Genomic DNA, 25,504 nt, shown 5'->3' with positions numbered 1-25,504 from the left:
CTATATGTATGTAGAGTATTTTGCAGTTAAGGGGAAAATAGGCTGTCCGAAGTGACTGGGACTTTTTTGACACTTGAGATTAGCATTGTAGTTGAGCTGGGTTTGAAAGGAATGATTCAGATCAGAGACTGTGAGAGTTGAGAAGTAGGCTTATTTATATCAACTAACTTTGGTATAAACCAGGATGTGCTAATGGTTTTAATTTTGATGTAAAAGTCAGTATATTTATTAGCCATTCTGTGTTTGCAGCATTGTCATAACATTGTCCTTTTGAACTTTTAAAGAAATTACAAAATGAAATACTTTGGGGGTTTTTCACTATTTTAAACCAAAACATTAAGTGATTTTTAAAAATTCTGATCTGACTTCATGGGTGGTATGCAGTGATATGATACCTCTTTAGACAACTTCCAGCGAATTCCTTTATTGAATCATGAAATTTTATATACATGGTGGGAAAATGGGAGACACATATCAATTACATATCAGGAAAAAATATTTTAATAGTGTTGTTATATAGTGTATTGGCTAGTTCCAGTGGATCTTCATCTCTTACTGCTGACATTATCTCCAGTATTTGACTAAAACAAAACAAAAATAGATGGTTAAACTTCTAAGTACATACTCTGTTTTCAAGATATTTATCTTTTTCCACATAAATGAAAAGATACTGTTTTAGCATCTTTAGCATAAAAAGCCTAACAACAGTATAAAAGTTTTCAGCAGTATTCACAGAAAAGTTTACCTGCTAGGATATTTAAAACAAAGCAATTAGAGATAAATTTCTGGGACAGTCTTGCATGTAACTAGAGCCAGGAACCAGGTTCAAGTAAATTATAAAGCCAGCCCATATTATGTGTCCCACAGTTGTGGAACTAACCAGTGGAAATGAAAAGTCCTTTTAAACTGGGGCTCATTACACATTAGTGGGTCATGATGAGTCGGACACGACTGAGCGACTGAACTGAACTGAACTGGGTCATGATGAACTTTTAAAAAATTAAAAGTACATTTGCATTTAGTAAGGGAAATAGTGTTCCATTTTTGTTCAGGTTATATTTATATATGCAAATATGTACCAAGTCACACAGTGTGGTATTGTGGGGACAGCAGTCAGAGTTTGAAAGCCATTGCTTAGAGAACTAGTTGTCAAGGGCAGCAACGAACTGCCCCATCATCACCAGCACAGTGACAGCAGAGGAAGTTAAGAACATGTTACTTGGAAGTGTGTGGTTACGGGGGGTGGGGGGGTGGGGGGAGAGGCGCTTTCTCTTCCTGTAGGTTTTGCCTTGCAACAGAAAGGTGCCAGTCTTTCACTTTCTTTGCCTAGAACGATGGTAATTATCAGTAGTGTTTTCTAGCAGTATTGTATGTAGACAGAATATTTCTTATGCATGAATTAGAAAATTCGGTTGAATTAAACATTTAAATATTCTTTTGTCTTAAGCTTTTTGTTTCCCTTTATGGGTTTTTAAAATATGAACACCTAGAGGGATCAGAGACAGAGATTAGAGATTAACTGGAACTTTTAAGTTCTATAATAGTGACAAGTGCTTTGTTTAACATATACGAAATGAAGTGACTATGAAATTTTTATCTGACAAAGTATGCTGAAAGCAAACCTATTAACATTTAAACTGACACTAAAGGCCCAGTTTTCTTAACAAATTACAGAGTTTTCTTCTATTAACTACTTCAAATTGGAAACTAATACATAATACTGAGAAATCAGTATGATTCCTGCCACCAGTCTCCCTTCCAGTCTTTTCTCCACACGGATTGATTGATACCAGTTCAATAGCTTTCCTGCTTAAAATCCTCTGGGTCCTGGTAAAACCTAAACCACAGATGGTGGCACACGGGCCACACTCTCTGGCCTATCCTCCCTATCACTTACTGAGCATCCTACTTTCTGGCACACTGCGGTCACAGTTCCCAGCTCTTCCCAGCCTGCCTTTGCTCAAGGTGTGTGTTTATCTCGGTCTGGCCTAACTCGCAGTCCAGCTTAGTAAACAGGTGAAATCCCACTTGAGTTAAGCGCTCTATTTCCCCACAGGGCAGGCAGCTGCTCTGTCCTGTGTGTGTTCCTACCCCTATAACAGCACTGCTGTCTTCGATTATACTTACTGTCTGCTTGTTTGCTCCACGAGGATCTCTGTCAGACTTGTTTAATGCCTTACCCAAAGTGCCTGGCACAGTGTACCTACTTATCTGGTCAGGTAAGGGTGGGAACGGTCTTCATTCTTTCATGTGGGCTCAGTAACCTGTATCTCCCCTGATACTTGACAAGAGCTCCGGAATGTATTTCATGGAATTTACGATCTAAAGTTGTGTGTGTGGGGGGGGACTCTATTCAAATAATTAAAACATAAAACTCTTAATAGATGCTTTATTAGTAATTAGTATTTAGCATTAGACCAGAGGCAAGTTTATTTCTGAAATGTAGTCTAAAATTTTTCAGTTTGCAAATGTTTATTTTCCCAAGGAAATAAAATTCTATAAAGTTCTGTACTTTTTTTTTCAGTTGGAAAAAGGAAATCCTTTCTATGATTTATCCTTTTGTTCACGGCTTCCCTGGTGGCTCAGACGGTAAAGCGTCTGCCTGCAATGTGGGAGGCCCGGGTTTGATTCCTGGGTCGGGAAGATCCCTGGAGAAGGAAATGGCACCCCACTCCAGCACTTTTGCCTGGAAAATCCCATGGACGGAGGAGCCTGATAGGCTAGAGTCCATGGGGTCGCAAAGAGTCAGATGCGACTGAACAACGTTCACTTTCAGAGGCTTAAAGAACAGTGTTATTTCTTAGGTTTATTCAAGCTGTGAAATCATTTGGATTTCCTGCTAAGACTGTATAACCATCAGCAGGAAACCTGCAAGATAACTGAACTTAAGCCAGGTAAGGTGATTCTATCTATGGACAGCTTTAAGAGCTTTCCCCTTCCCTACAAAATGACAAATAACCAGAATCACTTAAAGTTCTTCCTGCTATAATAAAACCACTTTGGGTTGAGAGGGTATTAAAGAAAAAAAAAAAGCTGATACAAATTCCTCCAAGTCACTGCATTAAAATGGTCTTTGATAACTTCATTTGGATTTCACCCAACTTTAATTCTGTCCCTTGAATTCATTTTGTAAACAGTATTGGTGATTGACTTTAATATTCTGAAGGCCATGAAAACAAGATACTTACATTATGTGGCAGGGTTCATTTCTGTCTTTCAAACAGTGCCCGTTTTCCCACTTCTTTTTGGTAGGAAATGAAGTTTTTATATATTTTGATCCAGCATGTGTACTTTTGACTCCACACCAAGGTGCATCTAAAGGTAAGCAAAGAAAGATTCTCAAAGATATTTACCTTTTTAAATTATATGTTTTTTAGTGAATCTTATCAAACTATTATATAGGCCATGATTCAGCTTAAATGGTAAAAGGCAACAGAAAACAGCTTTAAGAAAAGTATAAGATAAAATCTTGAACTGTACAAATTCTTTTAAAACCTTTATTCCTCTTTTCCCCCACTAACAATATGCTTTTAAAAAATAATCTAAAGCTAAAACAAAATACAGTAGTAACATGAAAACGTTTAACTTAAAACTTTTTGCCTCCACTGAATGTAAAACAGTGGCTTTTTTTTTTTTGGCTGCACAATGTGGCATGCAGGATCTTAGTTCCCTGACCAGGGATCAAACCCATGCCCCCTGCATTGGAAGCATGGAGTCTTAACCACTGGACTGCCAGGGAAGTCCCCAACTGTGCTTTGAATACTGGGATTATTTACTTACCTAACTCTCTAATAAAGAATTAAAATACACATTTTACAGCCATTAATAATTTTCATAACTTCCCTAAGGAAATATACCTGATTTCTTCAGAATGACTGTCTTGACTTTATTTAAAAACTCCAGGTGTATAAGAATAGCCTCGAGTTCAGGCTATAGACAGAATTTTTAGCTCTGAACTTTGTATTTTGAGGCAACAGATTAATTTCTAAAATTCTTAAACCCAATTTGATTTAAATGTTTGCATTACTTTAAAAGTACTGTACAGTTAAGCTATTGTATAAAAAAAACTCAAATAGTTTTTGAACTCATTCTTGTTTAATAAAATACCTTAGTTACCACATAATCTTACATTTCATTTTTAAATGCTTAGGCTTAGTCAAGCTTCTAAATTGAAAAAATCGCTTGCATGAATATTTTTCCATTACAGCTCCCCAAAGACTTTCTGACAATTGTTGAGGTTTGAGCATGCTTTTCAAAATAAAATATTTGTTATTACTTTTCTCTAACTCTTGGGGGTATGGTTTAATATGAAAATTAAGTTCTAAAAGCAAACTTACCAGTCTCAATCATTAATTTTTCACTAGGTATTGACTTTAGAACTTCTAAATTAGCTTCAGTTTTCAGTGAGCTTTAAAAAGAAAAGTTACTCATATATAAAAGTGTATTTAATGAATAATAACTTTTTCATACTATCAGTTAGTTCAGTCACTCAGTCGTGTCCGACTCTTTACGACCCCATGAATTGCAGCACACCAGGCCTCCCTGTTCATCACCAACTCCCGGAGTTCACTCAAGACTATAAATTTGTCTAAAACAGATTACAAAACTAACCCAAAATCCTGAAGGAAAACTTTGTTTGGCTACAGTGGAAGTATACTTTAGAAAAGTGTTTGCACATCCTGTCCTTACAGAATCCAGATTAAGATCTGTTCCAAGCAGATCTGGCTTCAGGGGATGAACTTTTTTTGGGGGGGGGGGGTGGCAGGGGAGGGGTGAAATTTTTTGTTTATCAGTTGATCATCCAATAACTTTCTGTAACTGTCTATGTTAATCTTTTAAAGATTTTGCACTGCACCCCTCATTCCTCACCCTCCCAAATCTGGAAACTTGTACGATCTTCCATTACTCTAGACATTCTGAAACTTGATAATGTGTTTAGGCATGAAACTTTTTCATCCATTTAGGCAGTTGAAACCTTCTGATTGAGGTTTTCCCCCATGCCTAACTCAGGGAAAATATGGAAAAACAACGTTTCCTCTTTCATTTTCTCTCTTCCCTCTGGGGCTTTCTTTAGTCAAGTTTAGGACTCCTGAATTGGTCTCCTAGGCCCTGCTTCTTTCATACCTCTTTTTCTGGGGGGTTAATTTTCATTTTCTGACTCTGAGACAGACTGGATTATTGGTCCCAATTCTCTCTCTGACAGAATTATGTATCTGGACCTTTGCCATGATTTCTTAGTAGGAAGAAGGAACCTAAATCTGGCCATGACCTCAAGACTTGCTTTGACCAATGGGATGATACGGCCAGAGGCTTGGAATGCACTTTTGTGATTTACAGTGGCACTCAGGATCTTCTGAGATTAGCATGCACTAAGTAGCTGTTACCCGGGTGCCTAGGCGTCCAGAATGAAAATAGGGTGAGGATCTGAACCCAACATGTACCCTGTGGCAGAGAGCTCACATTATCAATTAAACCTCACCTGATTCAGACCCATGAGTGTTAAAGTTTAACATAATATGCCAGTGAGTTTTGGGATGGTTTGCTATATAATGTGATGATGACAAATACTGCATGTTGCACTTTTTATTTCAAGAACTGTTATAACTGGAGTTTCAAATAGATACACAACTAGAATATATAGAACCCTCCGCCTGTATTGATCTTGTGCATCCACTTATCCCTACTGTCTAATAAAGAAAGTCCAAATGTATGGATTCAACATTTTAACACATCTCTAAGTATAAGGACTTTTTAAAAAACAATACTATTATGTCTAAGAAAATCTAGTATTCAAATTGTCATACCTACTCCTTTTGTTTGACCTAGGGTTCAAATGAGGGACAAATATTACAGTTGGTCATCAGTGTTCTAAATTTAACCTATTAAGTTCTCCTGCATCTCTTTTATCCCCATAAAATATGTTGAAGATGTCCAGTTATTTGCCCTGAAAATCTCCCCGTCCTGATTTCATCTGTGCCTTGTCTTTTAGCAGGGTCCTGCGTCTTCTGCATTTCTTCAGGGAGCTCTGAAGTGCAATCCAGAATCTGGATCGGATTCAAGTTGAATTTTATTTTATTTTTTTGCAAGATTTTCATAGGCGGTAGTATGTATGATCTTCTGTCCAGAAGCACATAATATCTAGTTGTCCTTTAAGTCAGATGTGGATGCCCAATGCCTAGACTGATTAGTTCATAAGGAGTTGCAAAATGATGATACTGTACTTCCATCAGCCTGTCATTTATTAGCTAGAATACCTGTATAAAGAGAAAATTTCTGTCTACTAGGTACTCAGTGGTAGAGGTAAATAAAATCTTTAAAGTGTGTTGATTCCCTGGCTTCCTCCAGTGGTGCTATTAATTTTTAATCTTTTTCAAAAATTAAAGTTTTTTTAATCTTTAAGAAGCTCTTACTTTTATATTTTTCTTGTAGCATTCTGTTCATATTTTATAGATGCAACATCTCAAATCTTTATAGGATCTCTTTTAAAGTGCCTTTCCCTAAATAGTTTCCTCTAATGTTAATTTTTCTGTTTAGGTCTCTTTCTTTCTGCTGGTTCACCTCATTTATCTGATGGTCCCCTGGTTATGTTTAAGGAAGCCTGGGTTGCCCATGCTGGGTTTCCTCTGCTCTTGTGTAAATAGGACTATTTTACTGCCAGCTCTCTGAATGGAGATTGTTCCTGGAAGCTCCTTGTGGGACAGGCCAGAACTGGGCATGTTGACCCACAATTTCATTTAAGGGTGCTGCTGCTGCTGTTGTGTCTGACCCTGCGACACCATGGACTGTAGGCTGCCAGGCTCCTCTGTGCATGGGATTTTTCTGGCAAGAATACTGGAATGGGTTGCCACTCCCTTCTCAAGGGCATCTTTCTGACCCAGGGATCAAACCCTTATCTCCTGCTTAGCAGCAGGATTCTTTACTACTGAGCCACCTGTAATGTACTATAAAATTAATTAAATCATCGATTAAAATATAAAAGCATCTAGGACATTTACTTAGGTCTTAATTCTAGAGCAAATAATTTCATGTTTCTATTCTCAAAAATGGAATTTAGTAAAAAATAATAAAAAATAATGAACTAAAACTGAAGAGGGGAAGGAAGTCTTACTATTTCACAATTTGTTTACTGAGCTACACTGATATCCTGAGAAAAGACACTGGTAAAAACTCACCAAATTAAAAAACTCATTTGGAAGAAATTGAGCCCAGGGACCCAGCATGCTAGTGGACTGGACTGGGTGCCTGAGGTTTAAGTGTGTATAAAAGCAGGAAGGTCACCAAGTGAGGAAGCGCATAAAGTTCTCACACTGAGTGACTTTACACCTGTATCCTAACTTCTCTGTGCCTCCGTTTCTTGGCCTACAGAGACGGAAGACGAGTGTCATAGTGTGACCTTTCCCTCATAGATGGATATCACTTATGTATATGTATATGCAATGCTGGGAACAGATACATGTTTTAAAGGGATAAAATGATCTGAAAATAAACTGCATTGCTAGAGAAAGCTAGCTGCTGACCTCAGCAGAAAATTGTCTTCCATCACTGGAACACAGGGCAGCAGTTTATAATTTTTGAGCTTTAATTTAGAATAGTAACACACTATTTAATTTCTTACATTTATTACTAAAATGCACAGACCAAGATCAATTCAACACACAAATTTTAATAAATTTAAATCTTTATCAGCATTTCACTATAACACAATTTAAGGAATCTGCTTAATATAAAAGTTAAAAAAAAATAAAAGCACTTAAGGACCTACCAACCATTAAACCCTATATAGAGACCCAAGTCCATCAAAGCAGCTGCTGCTTCCTTGGTACCGTCAAATGAATGCACCTAAGGACATGAGGCACAAATTTATTATAATACTTTTTCTTTAAAATTCTAAATAACCTTAATAAGGCTTTCTAAATAAAAATATAAATGCAATATGGATATTTAGAACATGAGATTTCAAAGGTGGCCACTACAGTTTTTATTTTCAAATCAAACCGCACAATTATAACCTGTCATCTCCAATGAGATGAGGAAAGGAGGAGACGGTTGCCTAAAATTTGTCTGTGGCTGTGCTGAGGTCTCTGTACCTCTAGGAAGGGGACTGGAAGAGGGAGCCACATTCTAGGCAAGGCATAAGGAACAGGGGACATATACACAACTGTCTAAAATTTTAGATGTTCACTTTTCTGTTAGAGGATACTTTTTTCCCTAAGAGAATTAAGAGACAAACTTTAAGATCTATAAAGAGATTGTAAGAACATCATTAAATTGTAAATTGTTACATAGTCTATATCAGCTCAGCAAGCAAAATGGATTAAGATGGTCTTTTTCTCCTTCAAAAATAAAGGGGTTAAAGCAAAAATTTTCACACTTTTGATATATTTGTTATTTGTGTAATCAAAACAATATATGAAATGACTCCTTTAAACTCTAAACAAGTGATGTCATGTTAATACAGAATCTAGAGTCTGAACATACTGTGGATAATGTGTTTCTCAAAAATAAAGAAAACTTAACACAGCTGTTCAAAAGGGTTGGTTCTATCTCTCAGCATTTCGAGCTGACTAGAAACAAACAGAGCCTCTGATAGCACCAAGATAATTTGAGATACAACCCTCATAAACCATTGTACAAAATTAGTTCTTTATTTGGAAATTTTTAAAATAAAGGTCAAACAAGTTGGATTTGTTGTTGCCGTTAATTTTTTTTAACTGCAGCTGACCCTTTAACAACACAGGCCTGAACTGAGAAGGTCCAATTACATCTGGTTTTTTCCAATGGCAAATACTACAGTACTACATGATCCTTTGTTGGTTTAATCTGCATATGCAGAACCATGAGGGCAATGCGCATACACAGGCCTGACTGTAAGTTATACATGGATATCCGATGCACACAGGGTCAGTGCCCCTGACCACCACCACACTGTTCAAAGGTCAACTGTATTATTGTTGCTGTTTAGTCACTAAGTTGTGTCTGACTCTTTTATGACCCCACGGACTGTAGTCTACCAGGCTCCTCTGTCCATGGGATTTCCCAGGAAAGAATACCAGAGTGGGTTGCCATTTCCTTCTCCAGGGGATCTTCCTGACCCAGGATCAAATCCATGTCTCCTGCATTGCAGGCAGATTCTTTACCACTGTACCACCTGGGTATCCAACTATATTATAAAATCATCCAAATAAATTCAATTTATAAATAAAATGGTCTGAGGTAGAGCCTGAAGGTTGTTAAGTGACAATCTTAAGGGCATTAATGAAAGCCTCAATCTCCAAGGACAGCTTCTAAAGGACAAATTATAGCATCAGTAAAGTACAGATGATGATGGCATCTGTATAAAGTACAGGAGATGGCAAGAGTGAACATCGACATTTTAGGAATCAGTGAACTAATGACCCATTATATCTACTACTGTGGGCAAGAATCCCTTAGAGGAAATGGAGTAGCCCTCACAGTCAACAAAAGAGTCTGAAACGCTGCACTTGGATGCACTCTCAAAAATGAAAGAATGATCTCTATTCGTTTCCAAGGCAAACCATTCAATACCATAGTAATCCAAGTCTATGCTCCAACCACTAACGCTGAAGAAGCTGAAGTTAAATGGTTCCATGAAGACCTACAAGACCTTCTAGAACTAACATCAAAAAAAGATATCCTTTTCATTACAGGGGACTGGAATGCAAAAGTAGGAACTGAAGAGATACCTGGAATAACAAGCAAGTTTGGCCTCAGAGTACAAAATGAAGCAGGGCAAAAGCTAACAGAGTTTTGCCAAGAGAAAGCATGGGTCATAGCAGACACCCTTTTCCAACAACACAAGAGACGACTCTACACATGGACATCACCAGATGGTCAACACCAAAATCAGACTGATTATATTCTTTGCAGCCAAAGATGGAAAAGCTCTATACAGTCAGCAAAAACAAGACCAGGAGCTGACTATGACTCAGATCATGAACTCCTTATTGCCAAATTCAGACTTAAACTGAAGAAAGTAGGGAAAACCACTAGACCATTCAGTTATGACCTAAATCAAATCCCTTATGATTATACAGTGGAAGTCACAAATAGATTCAAGGGATTCAATCTGACAGAGTGCCTGAAGAACTATGGATGGAGGTTTGTGACACTGTACAGGAGACAGTGATCAAGACCATCTCCAAGAAAAAGGAATGCAAAAAGGCAAAATAGAAGTCTTACAAATAGCTGAGGAGGCCTTACAAATAGCTAAGAAGAGAAGGCAAAAGGCAAAGAAGAAAAGGAAAGATATATCCATCTGAATGCAGAGTTCCAAATAATAGCAAGGAGAGACGATAAAGCCTTCCTACAGGATCAGTGCAAAGAAACAGAGGAAAACAATAGAATGGCAAAGACGAGAGATCTCTTCAAGAAAATCAGATACCAGGGGAACATTTTATGCAAAAATGGGCACAATAAAGGACAAAAAGCAGTATGGATCTAACAGAAGCAGAAGATATTAAGAAGAGGTGGCAAGAATACACAGAAGAACTAGAGAGAAAAGATCTTAATGACCCAGATAACCACAACAGTGTGATCACTCACCTAGAGCCAGACATCCTACAGTCCAAAGTCAAGTGGGCCTTAGGAAGCATCACTATGAACAGAGCTAGTGGAGGTGATGGAATTGCAGCTGAGGTATTTCAAATCCTAAAAGATGATGCTGTGAAAGTACTGCACTCAATATGCCAGCAAATTTGGAAAAAGCGGTGGCCACAGGACTGGAAATGGTCAGTTTTCATTCCAATCCTGAAGAAAGGCAATGCCAAAGAATGGTCAAACTACCTCATGATTGCACTCATCTCACACGCTAGCAAAGTAATGCTCGAAATTCTCCAAGCCAGGCTTCAGCAGAACATAAACCAAGAATTTCCAGGTGTTCAAGCTGGTTTGAGAAAAGGCAGAGGAAGCAGAGATCAAATTGCCAATATCTGCTGAATCACAGAAAAAGCAAGAGTTCCAGAAAACATGTGCTTTATTGACTACGCCAAAGCCTTTGACTTTGTGGATCATGACAGACTGTGGAAAATTCTTAAAGAGATGGGAATACCAGACCACCTTACCTGCCCCCTGAGAAATCTGTATGCAGGTCAAGAAGCAACAGTTAGAACTGTATATAGAACAACAGACTGGTTCCAAATTGGGAAAGGAGTACGTCAAGGCTGTATACTGTCACCCTGCTTATTTAACTTATATGCAGAATACATCATGCAAAATGCCGGGCTGGATGTAGCACAACTGGAATCAAGATTGCCGGGAGAAATATCAATAATCTCAGATATGCAGATGACACCATCCTTATGGCAGAAAGTGAAGAACTAAAGAGCCTCTTGATGAAAGTGAAAGCAGAGAGTGAAAAAGCTGGTTTAAAACTCAACTTTCAAAAAACTAAGATCACAGCATCTGGTCCCATCACTTCATGGCAAATAGATGGGGAAACAATGGAAAAAATGACAGACTTTATTTTTTTGGGCTCCAAAATCACTGCAGATGGTGACTGCAGCCATGAAATTAAAAGACGCCTGCTCCTTGGAAGAAAAGCTATGACGAACATAGACAGCATATTCAAAAACAGACACATTACTTTGTCGACAAATGTCCAACTAGTCAAAGCTATCGTTTTTCCAATAGTTGTGTATGGATGTGAAATTTGGATCATAAAGAAAACTGAGCACTGAACCGTGGTGTTGGAGAACACTCTTGAGAATCCCTTGGACTGCAAGGAGATCAAACTAGTCAATCCTAAAGGAAATCAGTCCTGAATATGCGCCACCTGATGCGAAGAACTGATTCACTGGAAAAGACCCTGATACTGGAAAAGATTGAAAGCAGGAGAAGGGAACAACAGAGGATGAGATGGCTGGATGGCATCACCAACTCAATGGACATGAATCTGAGCAAGCTCTGGGAGTTGGTGATGGACAGGGATGCCTGGCGTGCTGCAGTCCTGGACACGACTGAGTGACTGAACTGACTGACTGAAAGGACCGATGAAAATGTGCAGGATGATAACACCAGAGCAGTGCAGAAAACGTGCATATCACTAGTAGTATGAACTAGGAAGCAGAGGCTAAAATCTTGAGAAAATATACACAAAACTATCAAAGCAATGCAATGTGGGCATACAGTATGCGCTCCTTGCCAGCTCCACCTCCTTCTCTGGCACAGTATAACTATGGGATTTCATACACCTGGATAACAGCTTTGCTAGAGATCTATGAGTCTCCCCTAAAATTCTATGTGAAAATTGTACACGTGAGCATTTTTCTGAGGCAATTTTCAAAGGAGTCTATGATTCAAAAAAAAAAAAATCACTGCTATGGGTATCCGAGCTAAGTGTAAGATAATATTTATGGAACTGAATGACCACAGCTCACAGACGCAAACTACAGAAATGAGAATGTGTCTAATCAGAGTGACAATAACTAACAAATACAGTTACAAGAAATTAATGCAAAGCTGAAAACAGTGCTAAAATATTTTAAAATATTATTAAATTTATATTTTGCTCAAAATTTAAATGGAAAAACACTGAAGAATGGCTGAGGGAAAAAGCCAAGAAAAAGATCATGCAGACTATTACAAGGTGTAGAACTGAATTCATGGGATTTTCTTCTGAACAGAATTCTGTACTCATTCTTGGACTCTGAACAAAGTAAATGCAACTAAAACAGTATGGTTTATATTTATACCTTATCTGGTCCATAGATTCAACAGTACATTTATATGCCCTCAATTAATTTAAGAGAGAGCAGAACCTTAGTAACTTTATTGCTGACATCTAAATTACTTTATAGTGGCCAACCTTAATAACCAAGGTGCTTTTGTGAATCATTTATTAAAAGTAATTTCTATACTTACCACTCCACCTACACACCGATCTCTATTTCTTCTCATTATGTCTGTGAATTTAAAACAGAAACTACTTTTAGCAAATAGCGTGATTTCTGCAAATTCTTATATGATATTAGCTTTAGCTCACCCAAAAATTCAGCATGTGAGTTCCGACAATGAAGAAACATGGGTAATTTCGTTTGTTCTGACAGTTCAAACTGTTTTTCAAAATACCTGCATAATGCAAAAAAAGGTTTTTTTTCCTAAGAATTTTATTTTAGCATGAGAAAGATAATTGTCAAATAATTTTTAAGTTAAAGGACTTTTATTCTCTAGAAATTATAAAACAGAAATAGTGAATTCAGGCATTTAAAATACATCAGACCTACCCAAAGGCTTTTATAAAGACTCCCTAAAGGGTTACTTGATTTTCTGGGATTACAAAATTATTTTCAGAAATGTCTGTTAGTTTTTCCATTATAACTGCCAGGTAATTAGGTAGTTCTTTACCATCTCATTGCTGGAAGTAAAGAGCTATATACGGTTTAAGTATAGTGATGGGGACTGTTTTCCCAAATAATTACTTTTTACTAGCTTTCTGACTAAATCCCAACAAATGAAGTGGACACCCTCCTAATACCCATGGATCCCTTCCCCAAAGCAGGTGTTGGTGGCAGAAGAGACACAGCCAGCCCCTTGTCCCTAAAGCTGGCTGATCACCTCCAGTGGGAATCAGTTCATTCCAGGGAGAAGCCAGGCATTACACTCAGTGGTTTTCATGTGCTGCTATACAAGAAGTTACTGCCACTGAGCAAAAAAGGAGGAGTCCCTGAAAAAACAACGCAGAGGATTTATTAAACAAATGAGCACAAAAACTGAAACACTCTTTTCCAGAAAAATGAAAACTACATGACAAAGTGGCAGTCCTGAACATTTTAGAGGACTTTAGAAAAAAGTTTTTCAAGCACCTCATACCATTATCTCATCTAATCCTCAAAGTAACCCTAGAATAGGAAAGAGCTGATGTCAGAGCGGGTATAAGGCCTTGTCTAAGATCACAACAACACAGGAGGCTTTCAAGAAGCCTCTTCCTGTTCCCAGCATATAATGACAGTATCGCAGGCATGACAGGCTAGAAGTTCAGGTCCCCTTTCATTTCAGTGGTGTTCTCTCTTGGTTTCATTAATGGTCGTGCAATTTAAGCTAAACCAGGAGTTACAGACAAGGGTTTAGCTTTTATTAAGGTGTTTGGAAGAACAATTTTTCTATTTAACTTAAATCTCCTTTGCTGGGTTTTCCTATATCCCATCTCCTGGAAATGCCAGACACCTATTTTCCTAGAGCACCTCCTTTGTAAAACTCTTGACAGTCTTCAGTTTTAAAATCAGAAATAGAAATGTACTTCTCAAAGAAACAGTCATCCTAAAGTTAGTGGTTTGTGTATTATCCATCATTTTTTTGTTTTTTGTTTCAGATTCTGCTGGACTAGAATAAGTAAAAATACTTTCAGTTAATTAGCATAGTGCTCAAACTTCACAGTGTAGGAAATATAAACAAACACTTGGAAGAAAAAAATATTTTAATAATTACTACTAGTCATTACTTCCATATCCTCTAAAGTAATTCAAATGTCAGCAGTGAAGTGTTCTCCAGTCATTATGTAAACTTTACTCTGTATCTGGCTTCTGGTTATACACAGCCACACAACCAAGACACAGATTTACAGAATCTAATGATCAGCTTGGAAATAAGCCTTCCTATCCCAGAGGAGGCAAAAGTACAATTTATGAAAATAACAGATGCCCAAACATGTGCTTACAGATATTTTATATACTTTGAGGAAAGAAAGGTCAATGTGCTCAAGCTAATAACTAGGTATTATATAAGAAAACTAAGAGGTAAAACATCATTCCTAATAATACAAATTGAGGATAATTGGTACTTAACATCATATGACTATTGGCTTTAAAGGAAAAACAACCCACAGTGGTAATGAAATAACAGAAGCTAAAGGGCAGGAAGTGGCATCTATTAAGAGACTTCTCTGCTTCTTTTATTTAGGGTTTTTAAAAATTCAGAAATGGGAATTAATGTTTACTTGAGTTAGATTTGCTCTTTTTAGCAAAGTTTTAATTTGCTTCTGGTTGTAGTACTGCTTCTTTGATTTTAGGGTCAACAAGAGCTTGCAAACTTCAACTTCAGAGTACCAGTAATTATTATAAACATACCTTGTTTTATTGAGTTTCTCGGATACTGTTTTTTTACAAATTGAAGGTTTGTGGCAACTCCACATGAAACATGTCTATTGGCGCCATTCTTCCAATAGCATTTGCTCACTTTGTGTCTCTGTCTCACATTGTGGTAATTCCTGTAATATTTCAAACTTTTTCATGATCATATCTGTACTGTATTGTATTACCGTACTTTCATGATTGGATCTGTGATCAGTGACCTTTGATCTCACTATAATTGTAGTTTTGGGGTGCCACAAACCTTGCTCATACCAGACAGCAAAGCTGATCAACAGTGTGTGTGTCCCCTCATCTCTCTCCCTCTGCTTGAGCCTCTCTGTTCCCTGAGACACAACAACATTGAAATTAGGCCAACTAATAATCCAACGAATGGCCTCTCAGTGTTCAAATAAAAGGAAGCGTTTCAGGTCTCACACTTTAAACCAAAAGCTAGAAATATTTAAGATTAGCAAGGGAGGCACTTTTAAAGCCAAGACAGACCAAAAGCCAGGCCTCTTGAGCCAGTTAGCCAAGTTGTAAATGCCAAGTTAAAGTTCCTATAGGAAACAAAAGTGCTATTCCCCTGAATACACAAATGATAAGAAAGCAACACAGCCTTACTGCTGACATGGAGAAGTTTTAGTGGTCTAGATATTAGATCAAACCAGCCATAACATTCCCTTAGCTAAAGCCTGATCAGAGCAAGATCCAAATTAACTTCAGTTCTATGCAGGCTGAGAGAGGTAAGGGAGCTGCAGTAGGAAAGTCTGAGGCCAGCAGAGGGTAGTTTGTGAGGTTTAAGAAAAGAAGCCATCTCTGTAACATGAAAGTACAAGATGAAGTTTGGGGTGGCTGCAGCAATTCTAAAATAAGACAACCAAGAAGTTTGGTTTAAAGGCGGTTTAAGAGGGAGGGGACATATGTATATCTATGGCTGATTCATGTTGATGCATGGCAGAAACCACCATAATATTGTGAAGGAATCATCCTCCAATTAAAAATAAAAATTTTTTTTAAAGTGCAAAGTGAAATAGCAAGTGCTCATGTAGAAGCTGCAGCAAGGTATCCAGAAATCTAGTGAAGATAATTAATGAAGGTCATTATACTCAACAACAGATTTTCAATGCAGATGAAACAGCTTTACGTTGAAAAAAAGATACCATCAAGGCCTTTCATAGCTAGAGAGAAGTCAATGCCTGGCTTCAAAGGATACACTCACACTCCTGTCAGGGGCTAATGCAACTAGTGACTTCTAAGTTGAAGCCAATATTCATTTACCAACCCCAAAATCCTAGGACCCTTAAGAATTATGCTAGGACCTCCCTGGTGGGCCAGTGGTTAAGACTCTTTGATTCCACTGCAGGGTGCATGGGATTGATCCCTGGTCAGGGTAGTTCCTCATGCCACATGATGCGGCCAAAACAGTGTGTGGGCGGGGGGGTGGGAAGAGAAAGGAGAAAAAAAGAATTATGTTAAAAATCTACTCTGCCTATGCTCTCACTGACGATACACCCGTTCACCCCAGAGCACTGATGGGGATGTACAAAGAGATTCATGTTGTTCTCATGTTGTGCTGCTAACACAACAACCATTCTGCAGCCCATGGATCAAGGAGTAATTTTTACTTTCTAGTCTTATTAGTTAAGAAAAACATTTTGTAAAGTTATAGCTGCCATCCATTCCTCTGATGGATCTGGCCATAATAAACTGAAAACCTGGAAAGGATTCACCATTCTAGATGCCATTAAGAACATTCATGATTCGTGGGAAAAGGTCAAAATCTCAACATTAACAGGAGTTTGGAAGAAGTTGATTTCAGCCCTCATAGATGGCCTTGAGGGGTTTAAAATTTAAGTGGAGGAAGTAACTACAGATGTTATGAAAACAGCAAGAGAACCAGAATTAGAAGCAGGGCCTAAAGATGTGACTGAATTGCATAATCTTATGATAAAACTTTAATGGATGAGAAGTTGCTTCTTATGGATGAGCAAAGAAAGTTGTTTCTTGAGATGAAATCTATTCCTGGTTAAGATGCTGTGAAGACTGTTGAAATGACATGACATAAACTTAGTTTGATAAAGCAGTGGCAGAGTTTGAGAGAACTGACTCCTATTTTGAAAGGTTTTACTGTGGGTAAAATGCTACCACACAGCACTGCATGCTACAGAGAAACAATTCGTGACAGGAAGAGTCAATCAATGCAGCAAACTTCATTGTCGTCTTATTTTAAGAAATTGCTGCAGCTAACACCCTGATCAGTTAACAACCATCAACGCTGAGGCAAGACCTTCTACCAGCAAAAAGACTGGCTGAAGCCTCAGATGATGGTTAGCATTTTTCAGCAATGAAGCATTTTTAAAGTCTGTATATTGTTTTTTAAGACATAATCCTATCACATACTTGACAGACGACAGTACAGCGTAAACCTAACTTTTATATGCACTGGGAAACTAAAACATCCCCGTGACTTGCTTTGTTGTGATGGCCTGGAACTGAACCCCTGGTATCTCCGAGGAATGCCTGTAATTTCGCTTGATGTAAATCCAAAGACCCAAGCATTCCAGCAGTACACCTTAATCTAGTGTTAATCCTGCCTCAGCCAAATGGGAGAGTGAGACACTCCATGCCATCAGCCCTTACATTCCTTAAAGCCCCAAATGATTATTTTGAAATTCTGTCTGATGTCTGATTAAATACCACTGCACAGTATCAACATTCTAAAATCCCAAGAAAAATGCCCAAAGCAAATTCCTCCCACTCAAATGAACATAACTCTTAACCTGCAACAAAGAAAGGAGGGTAGCACCAGGCAAAGCAACCGAAAATGCAGGGTATGCTTAAAGGCTAATCTTTCCATATCTAAATCAGGCCTTTTCCTTATCTACTTGCTTTTCTTTTCTCCTCTTTAAAAAAAAATTTTCAAAAGCCCCAAACAAAAACTATAGCCAGTGTCTTCTTTTAGGATGGCAATATTTCTAACACTTATTCAGTACTGACTCTTTGTCGGGCACAGCACAAGGGACTTTACATACTAAGTGTTAAGAAAGGTAGGCACAGTATCCCCGTTTTAAAGATGAGGAAATTGAAATTTACAAAGGAAAACACCAAAAGGCAGATATGATTCAAACAAAGATCTGTTGATTCAAAAGGTCTTATTTTTAATACTATGTTATCTATTGCCTTTTTTTGTTTGTTTTTTTTTCAGATATTTTGTCTACTGCATAGTAGCACTTTTTTTTTTTTTTTTTGGTATTGCCTCCTTCCTAATCCATTTTATTTTGTTTGTCTCTTCTCATACATCGTTTTCCTGACTGTACACTTTTACTTTAAAAAGCAAAACAATGACAAACTGCACACTAGTAATTGTGTCAGATGGACAACTAGCATATGTAAGCACAGACCAAAGTCTAAATTCTTCCAACAGACTCAACAGTAAAAGCTGAATTATAAACTTTTTATCCATGATGCTCTATAGGAATCAAAAAGATGCTTCCCTCATTATTAAAAATTCTGTGCACATTTACATCGTGCTCAGAGTACTGTGCTAGGTGGCATAGGAGCTAGAACGTGAGGAAGACTTGGTCTGTACCTTTGAAGAACTCAGACGCTAATGTGGTGTGGGAGTGGAAGGGGTTAACACAAACCCACTTATTACAGTGTAAGAAACGTTGAAACAAGAACAGAGTGCTATGTGGCAGAGAATCAGAGTGATGCTGTAGGTACAACTTATGGGAAAAGAGGAAGCAAAGGTAGATAACAGAGGTATCTGTTTCTACGACAAGGGTGTCATTTTTTTTTTTAACTGTCATTTGATGTTTTATAAGAAAATGAAATCTCAAACTGAACTGCCCATCTATTTAAAATTTCTATGGTACTTTAGTTTGTCCTTAGCTTAACCTGCTCTGGAAGAGGCCTCGGTCATATCCTGTCACTTTAGCAAAGCCATCTGACTGCCCCAGAAAGTGAGTCCTTCCCTCTGCTGTTCACATACTTTCTGATAGCTTTTCCAACCAATTTAATTATTTACATCCTCTATTGTCTGTAGAGGCATAAGAACCAAGTCTTTTTTAAAATTTTTATTTATTTTAATTGGAGGATAATTACTTTACAATATTGTGATGGCTTTTGCCATATTTATTCTTTGTATCAGACTGAGGGGACACTTGATAATCATTTACTTAACCAATGGAATTCAACTCTCTCTTACAGGACAACACCTGGACAACTGGCATGTGTGCTGAAGCATAAACTATATGTTGTTGTTTAGTCGCTAACTCATGTCTGACTCTTTTTGACCCCATGGACTGTAGCCTGTCAGGCTCCTCTGTCCATGGGATTTCCCAGACAAGAATACTGGAGAGGGTTGCCATTTCCTTCTCCAGGGGATCTTCCCAACACAGGGAAGATCTCAAACCTGAGTCTCCTGCATTGGCAGGCGGGTTCTTTACCACTGACCCACCACAGAAGCCCATGAACTATGCACTGCTATACACACACTGTTTTTAAGTTCTGATCTTAAGATGATGGTGAAGTATCCACAGAGCTGATACTATCAGTGTTTTCATGTAACACACACAAAAATCAGGTTTAAAGCACTTCGGTTGCATGTCGGAATCAGTTTGTGTCATCTGGATAAAGTCATGGGTAAGAAATCTTGGGGGACTCTGACACTGCCCTCGATGATCATATCACACGATCTATTCACTTTCTGAGGCTCATCTTGACCAAAAACAGCCATGAAAGTGGAGGTATTATGACCTGCAGGCTTAACCTAAGAAACTATTATAGACAACTGTTCCTCTATTTAAGTGTGAATATGTGAACGGTTAAGTGAACTGACCTACATGGTATTCAGGAGAGGTACAGAGATTTAGTAATCCTACCAGTAATCAGTCAATGTCCCTGAAAAAACACAGCAAATAACATGCTACCAACTAAACAGCTCTGAAAGGCTCTATTACCGTGAAGCCTGAAAGGAAGGGTCCATGGAACATTACCCCATCGTGTCACGCGGTTACGGTCCTTCAGGAATTCTGGACGCCTGAGTCTAGGGTACGACAGACTCACTGTCAGTCTGCTCCTCACTGCAGACACTTCACATGGACCAGACACACTGGGGCTGCCACGTGTAGGCAGGGGAGGGCAGGAGGAAGCACACTTCTGGCAGGCACAATTTACAAAGCCCCTTCAGGCCATCAAGCACTGGCTTAACCCAAGATCACATGACAAAAATGGTTATTAAATATTATGAGCAAGCTAGACAGCATCTTAAGAGAGAATTTGATCCAGACTCCTCTGTCTTATTTGAGAATCTAAGCAGGATGAAGGGCTGTTTATTCTTATATGCTCAAGGAGCAGATATTACACCTTATTTATAGTTCTGTATACTATGAGTTCCCAGCAGGTTCTGGCACATACTACTCCATAAATATTTGCTGAATAGATGAATACTTAAATTAGCCTCCTCCAGAAGCTCATTCTGTTTTACCATCTGATAATTAATACACTGTACCTGAAACTCAACAAAATGCCTAGGTCCTAAATTAAGCCCATGACACAATTTTTCTTTTCGGCCTTCAACACAACCCAACAGTCTGGCGACAGGAACTCCAACTAACAGGTATAGGCAATGGCATTATAGGAGGTCTCTGAAGCTTGTGAGCTTGGCGTTTTCTCAGAAGACACCACTTTCAAGATGGCTCCTACAAAAGGATTCTCAACTTCCAATCACAATATCCAAAGCCCAACAAGAGTGAAATATGCTTTCGTAGCTTTGGTAATTGACCCTATACTCTTTTTAAAAAATATCTTTTACTCTTAAGTCATATGCCCCACAACTGAATTTATTTCACTGGAATGGTTCATGTATGAATGCACTTATTATCAAACAAACAAAAATCAAAAGTCTAGCATGTAAAAATCATCCCTGTTTCTAATAAATTAGATAGTTAAACCAATAGGGAACCACATTCTTCCACCCCTCACAAACTCTATACAAGTGTGCATGGAATCTGTTTCACTTAACTTCTCATATACAAAGGAAAAAAAAAAAAAAAAAAAACTCTGAAGCTTAACCTAACTACATTCTGAACTGATAAAAACTGTTTAAAAACCACCCTTAAGTTTTTACAAAAATTTCTAAAGACAATAAATTTCCTTACTTGAGCTGAGTATCTTTGGAACAAAACTGTAGTCGGTCAAAATCTTTAAAAGATAAAAAAGAATCAAGAATTACTCATGATTTGTAAAGAACAAATCAGCTATTTTCAGACTGAGTCATGCGAACGGGGTGAGTTGACACTGACCAAGTCCACATTCCCCTACTGCTACAACTTTCCCCTTGTTGCTTTCAGCAAGATTCAGCAACTCCATCAGGTACTGATCAGGGCCATTCTCTTCGAATTCACCACATCTTGTAGGATGACACCCAACGGTGCTGAAAAACATATCTAGCACAAAATAATGCTTAGGATTATTTTCAAAGTATTTTTTCCATATTTATATTTAGTATGAAAAAAGAATATCACATAATTTCAATTGGTCCATTTTTAACAATACCCATAAAGTAGTCAAACTATCAGAAATGCACGAGATTAATCACATAAGAATTTCTGGAATACTAATGCCATTTTTGGACATGAATATGAAAACTGCTTTAACATGCAGAGGAGTGGAAGAACTGAGAACTTTTAAAAGCCTATCTGTTTTGGATAACAAGTAAGGAAGGTAATATGGAAGTAATATTATGTATGGAAGGAAGTATGGAAGGTAATATTCTTATACACATCAAAAGCCTCTGGGAAGATGTTTTTAAGACTTTAATCACTAAAGTGTCAGTGAATCCTGAAGTATGCATTTTCAAAGATTTCAATAAATAACAGCTTTTAATGAATAAATCAGTATTTTAAAAAATAACATGGAATGCCTAATTCTTTAGTGTCAAGCACATGAAGTATGCTCCTGGCCCCTCCCCAGCAAAAACCACAAAAAGTTTAAGTAAATAAACATCAGATAAAGGAGGGTGTTTTATGTAACTAGGGTTCTTGTAGGAATCAACTCTGAAACTTTATGTTCATATGCCTGTATTTATTTAGTCTATAAGGTGAGCATATGAAGGGTTATATACTATATTATTATTTGCATTCCTGGGGCCTTGCACAGTATCTCTGATCTACATGATAAATATTTTAATAAGTGATCTTTTGTAGCTTAAGTTAAAGAGCAAATAAAAAGCAACTCATATCCTAAACATATTACAGTATACACACAAAAATTCTGTATCAGGAATATCTGAGGTTAAATTCTATGCCTAGTGAACTTAATTCTCATTGACTGAAATCTTAAAATAATCCTTATTATATACAAGAGGGCTCATCTGATATGACAATGGGCACTTTGAATTTTTTCATCTTAATCATGTCCCACTGAAATCAGTCTATCTTCCTGCTGTTACAGTCATGATCTGCTGTATCTGTACCTGAGGCAGTTCTCAGAAAGACTTCTTCAAAATAACTTAATTCACATTGTGGGAGGTAAAAGTAATATGAGGATACCATTTGTTTGTGCCAAATGCAGTGCATCTTTACTGTCTTGTAGATTTCCACCTATAATCATAAACTGAAACAGAAAGGAATAAAATAAGTCCACTTTAACAGAGTGTCAACAAGTTTCCCAAACATGCTTTCCTGCTTTTTTTTTCCAAAATGCTTCTCTCTCTTCGACTGTCACACACCAACCTGCAGAACTCACCTGGTCACTTTTTAAAACTGAGGTTTATTTAACTTACAAGCAGTAGCTACCAAGTGCCCTGATATCATACTAGGGAACTTAAATCTTTATATATATATGTGTGTGTGTGTATATATAGTTTATTATTTTTAATTTTGGCTGGGCTGGGTCTTCATAGCTGTGCAGGCTCATTATTTTTATTTTTGACTGGGCTGGGTCTTCATAGCTGTGCGGGCTTTTTTCTAGTTGTGGTGAGCGGGGGCTACTCTCCAGTTTTGGTGCTGGGAGTTTCTCATTGTGGGGGACTGTCTTGTTGCAGAGCATGGGCTCTAAGGTGTGTGGGCTCAGTAGTTGCAGCTCCCAGCTCTAAAGCACATGCTCAACCAGCGGTTTAGCTGCTTCACGGCCATGTGGGATTTCCCAGATCAGGGATCGACTTTTGTCTTCTGCATTGGAAGGTGGATTCTTCACCACTGAGCTACCAGGAAGCCTTATGGAACTTAAATCTTATTCCCTGTGCTCATGTGTGGGCTAGCTTGCTCCTTTAAAAAATACCAGTTAAAGAGAAATATCTATTCAAACAATTTGACATTGAGCTAAAATTCATTAGCTTCGAACTCTCTAAAAGTAGTAGGAATTCTCCTGATTATTCAATTATTACCATAAAAATTAAAGTGTTCTCTCAGTTGCTTGAAATGTTGTACACAGTATAAAAGCTAAACACGTTGATTAGAGATATATCTTTTTGATGACTGCTTACTTCTAACCAAAGCTAAATTATGTTATAAAATCTACTAATAGTTGCCTCTTAAGAAACCTGGTAATTCAGATGGGTTTTAAAAAAAATTCTTCAAGAAGACTTGGCCATTTACTACATTTCTGATCGCATCGAAGAACCACCCACAAGGTGTGTGTCACTTAAACTGATGAGAACATAATATTTTGATATTTTATTTCATTAACTTGCTAATATGACAATACACGACAAAATGCTAAGTGTAGCATTGGCTCTTTCTCATCTGCAGCATTTTTAACCAAAATTTAGGTGTTTTTTTTTTTTAAATAATAACAAAAATGAAATGTTACCTTTTTAACACCAATCTGAACAGCTCTCTCTATTACGTCTTGTAAGTCATCTGCAAGAGATGAGGCCCACATTAAAATCTGGTAAATAAGATCTCACTTACCTATAATTTAATTATCCTATATTGAAAGAATACATAGAAATCACAGTTACTAAGTCAAAGTCAAATCAATACTATTTGATAAGTGCTTATCATATAATAAGACCTAGTAATACCTTAAAAAAAAAAAAAAGAAACCCATATAAGGCAAAATAGGTGAACTGTACTTGTTTTGTTGACCAAAAGGGCGAAAAGTCTGTTTGGGTTTATGGTTTGCTTTTCATTTAGAAGCTTTTATTTCAATGATGAAAAAAAGCAGTAAATGGAAACTATACTGATTTATAGTAGGCATGCACCTCTACCTGATACTGCTGTTAGTTTCTGACTGGCCCAAATCTTAATTTTCTCATTTAGGCACATCTTTATAAATTTTTTTGGACCCTGATATTCACGGTAAGTTAACTTCTTCCTTGTGGCAGTTTAGTATGAAAATTATGTTCACTGGCTAGCTTCCTTTAACTAAAGGCCTCTAGACTCTCAGGCAACCTGTCCTAGCTTGAGACCCTACTTTATATAGATATTTAAGTGAATCACAGTATAAGGGAAGGAGATAATCCAGAAAGTTGGAATGTACTGTATGAACATACCACACATTTTTGCCATCACCCATAGTCAAACACTAGATAAGGATGCCTACAGTTAAGTACCAAATTACTCTTCCCCCAGACTGCTGCCCTGAGACACAAAGATGTACACTGGTATCCCCAGAAATCTGAAATGAACCCACACAAAAAACAAATTAACAGATTGTTACCTATGTGGTCCCACTGTCAAATTATAGAGCAATTCCACTATTAAAATTATAAGAAGCAGTTAATGGGACTACGAGAAAAGCATCGTCCCACATAAAATAATATTCATCTAGTAGTTTTCCACTCATCTATCAGTTGTTTTCACAAGATTAGCATTAAAAAAACAACCCCAAATACATCTAACCCTCAAATCCCCGCCCACAACGAACACTGGTCTTTGTTCATTCTGAGAGGACAGGATGTCCCAACAGTGACGAAGGTGGGAGCCAATTCCCCTACAGCCTTCTTCAACCATCCCCTCAACTGCTCTTCATTTCTTGAACTACCTTTATTTTCCAAAGAGGTAATGCTGAGGTCAGTCAGAAAGGCTTTCCGAGAAGCCTGCCTTGGATTTCTGCGTCTGCTCCAGTCGTTTCACGATGAACCGGCTTGTATCAATGAAGCGCTCAACGCAGTTCACGAGACAGGCCTCAGCCCGGTTGTCCAACTTTGGTCCAGGCTTGTCTACGCACTTCTCCCAGCAAAGTTCCGTCATCTGGTGCACCAGCTGCTGGAAGCGCTGCTTCTGGGTCTCCACCTCGATGAAATGCCGCAGCCGCGGGTCAACTGAGCCCATACCCAACGCGGAGGATGACGACGAGGAGGAGGGATCCATCCCAGCGCCGCCCCGCGGCCGGAGACAAACCGCGGCAACTCACCGACCTTCACGTGCCTCCGCGGCGGAACCGGAAGCACTATGGCTTGCCTATTATGCATA

General features: G+C 38.0%; 2 protein-coding genes across 8 annotated transcripts in view; both read right to left on the bottom strand.

Annotated features, from left to right (window-relative positions):
• Window positions 1-398: 398 nt before the first annotated feature.
• The window catches only part of TATDN1 (TatD DNase domain containing 1), a 30,939-nt gene continuing 5,833 nt past the window's right edge, over window positions 399-25,504 (bottom strand). The window contains exons 1-11 of one of the 3 annotated variants that reach the window (XM_040261845.1): window positions 25,074-25,157; window positions 23,898-23,947; window positions 22,637-22,700; window positions 21,389-21,532; window positions 21,245-21,287; window positions 13,001-13,086; window positions 12,880-12,920; window positions 7,763-7,839; window positions 4,338-4,408; window positions 3,189-3,315; window positions 409-581 (exon numbers count right to left, since the gene is read on the bottom strand). In XM_040261845.1, coding sequence (XP_040117779.1) covers window positions 479-581; window positions 3,189-3,315; window positions 4,338-4,408; window positions 7,763-7,839; window positions 12,880-12,920; window positions 13,001-13,086; window positions 21,245-21,287; window positions 21,389-21,532; window positions 22,637-22,697 — 753 coding nt within the window. In that variant the 5' untranslated portion in view covers window positions 22,698-22,700; window positions 23,898-23,947; window positions 25,074-25,157 and the 3' untranslated portion in view covers window positions 409-478. Of the gene's footprint in view, window positions 582-3,188; window positions 3,316-4,337; window positions 4,409-7,762; window positions 7,840-12,879; window positions 12,921-13,000; window positions 13,087-21,244; window positions 21,288-21,388; window positions 21,533-22,560; window positions 22,701-23,897; window positions 23,948-25,073; window positions 25,158-25,504 lie in introns of those variants that run through there. The other 2 variants (XM_040261846.1, XM_040261844.1) reach the window with 2 other exon arrangements.
• Window positions 402-25,413, bottom strand: LOC120878927 (mitochondrial import inner membrane translocase subunit Tim8 A-like). 5 transcript variants are annotated; one of them, XM_040261851.1, is made up of 11 exons: window positions 25,074-25,413; window positions 23,898-23,947; window positions 22,561-22,700; window positions 21,389-21,532; window positions 21,245-21,287; window positions 13,001-13,086; window positions 12,880-12,920; window positions 7,763-7,839; window positions 4,338-4,408; window positions 3,189-3,315; window positions 409-581 (listed from the first exon to the last, which is right to left on the bottom strand). In XM_040261851.1, the coding sequence occupies exon 1, from the start codon at window positions 25,400-25,402 to the stop codon at window positions 25,103-25,105; it is 300 nt and encodes a 99-aa protein (XP_040117785.1). In that variant the 5' UTR covers window positions 25,403-25,413; the 3' UTR covers window positions 409-581; window positions 3,189-3,315; window positions 4,338-4,408; window positions 7,763-7,839; window positions 12,880-12,920; window positions 13,001-13,086; window positions 21,245-21,287; window positions 21,389-21,532; window positions 22,561-22,700; window positions 23,898-23,947; window positions 25,074-25,102. The 5 variants fall into 5 exon arrangements, with proteins under 5 accessions (XP_040117786.1, XP_040117785.1, XP_040117783.1 ...); XM_040261849.1 differs by having other exon boundaries at window positions 22,637-22,700; XM_040261850.1 differs by having other exon boundaries at window positions 7,767-7,839; window positions 22,637-22,700.

This window comes from Oryx dammah, unplaced genomic scaffold, assembly GCF_014754425.2.
Source record: "Oryx dammah isolate SB20612 unplaced genomic scaffold, SCBI_Odam_1.1 HiC_scaffold_19, whole genome shotgun sequence".
In the NCBI taxonomy this organism is placed as follows: Eukaryota; Metazoa; Chordata; class Mammalia; order Artiodactyla; family Bovidae; genus Oryx; species Oryx dammah.
The sequence above is the reverse complement of the archived record's forward strand: the minus strand, read 5'-3'. Positions and strand labels throughout refer to the sequence as shown.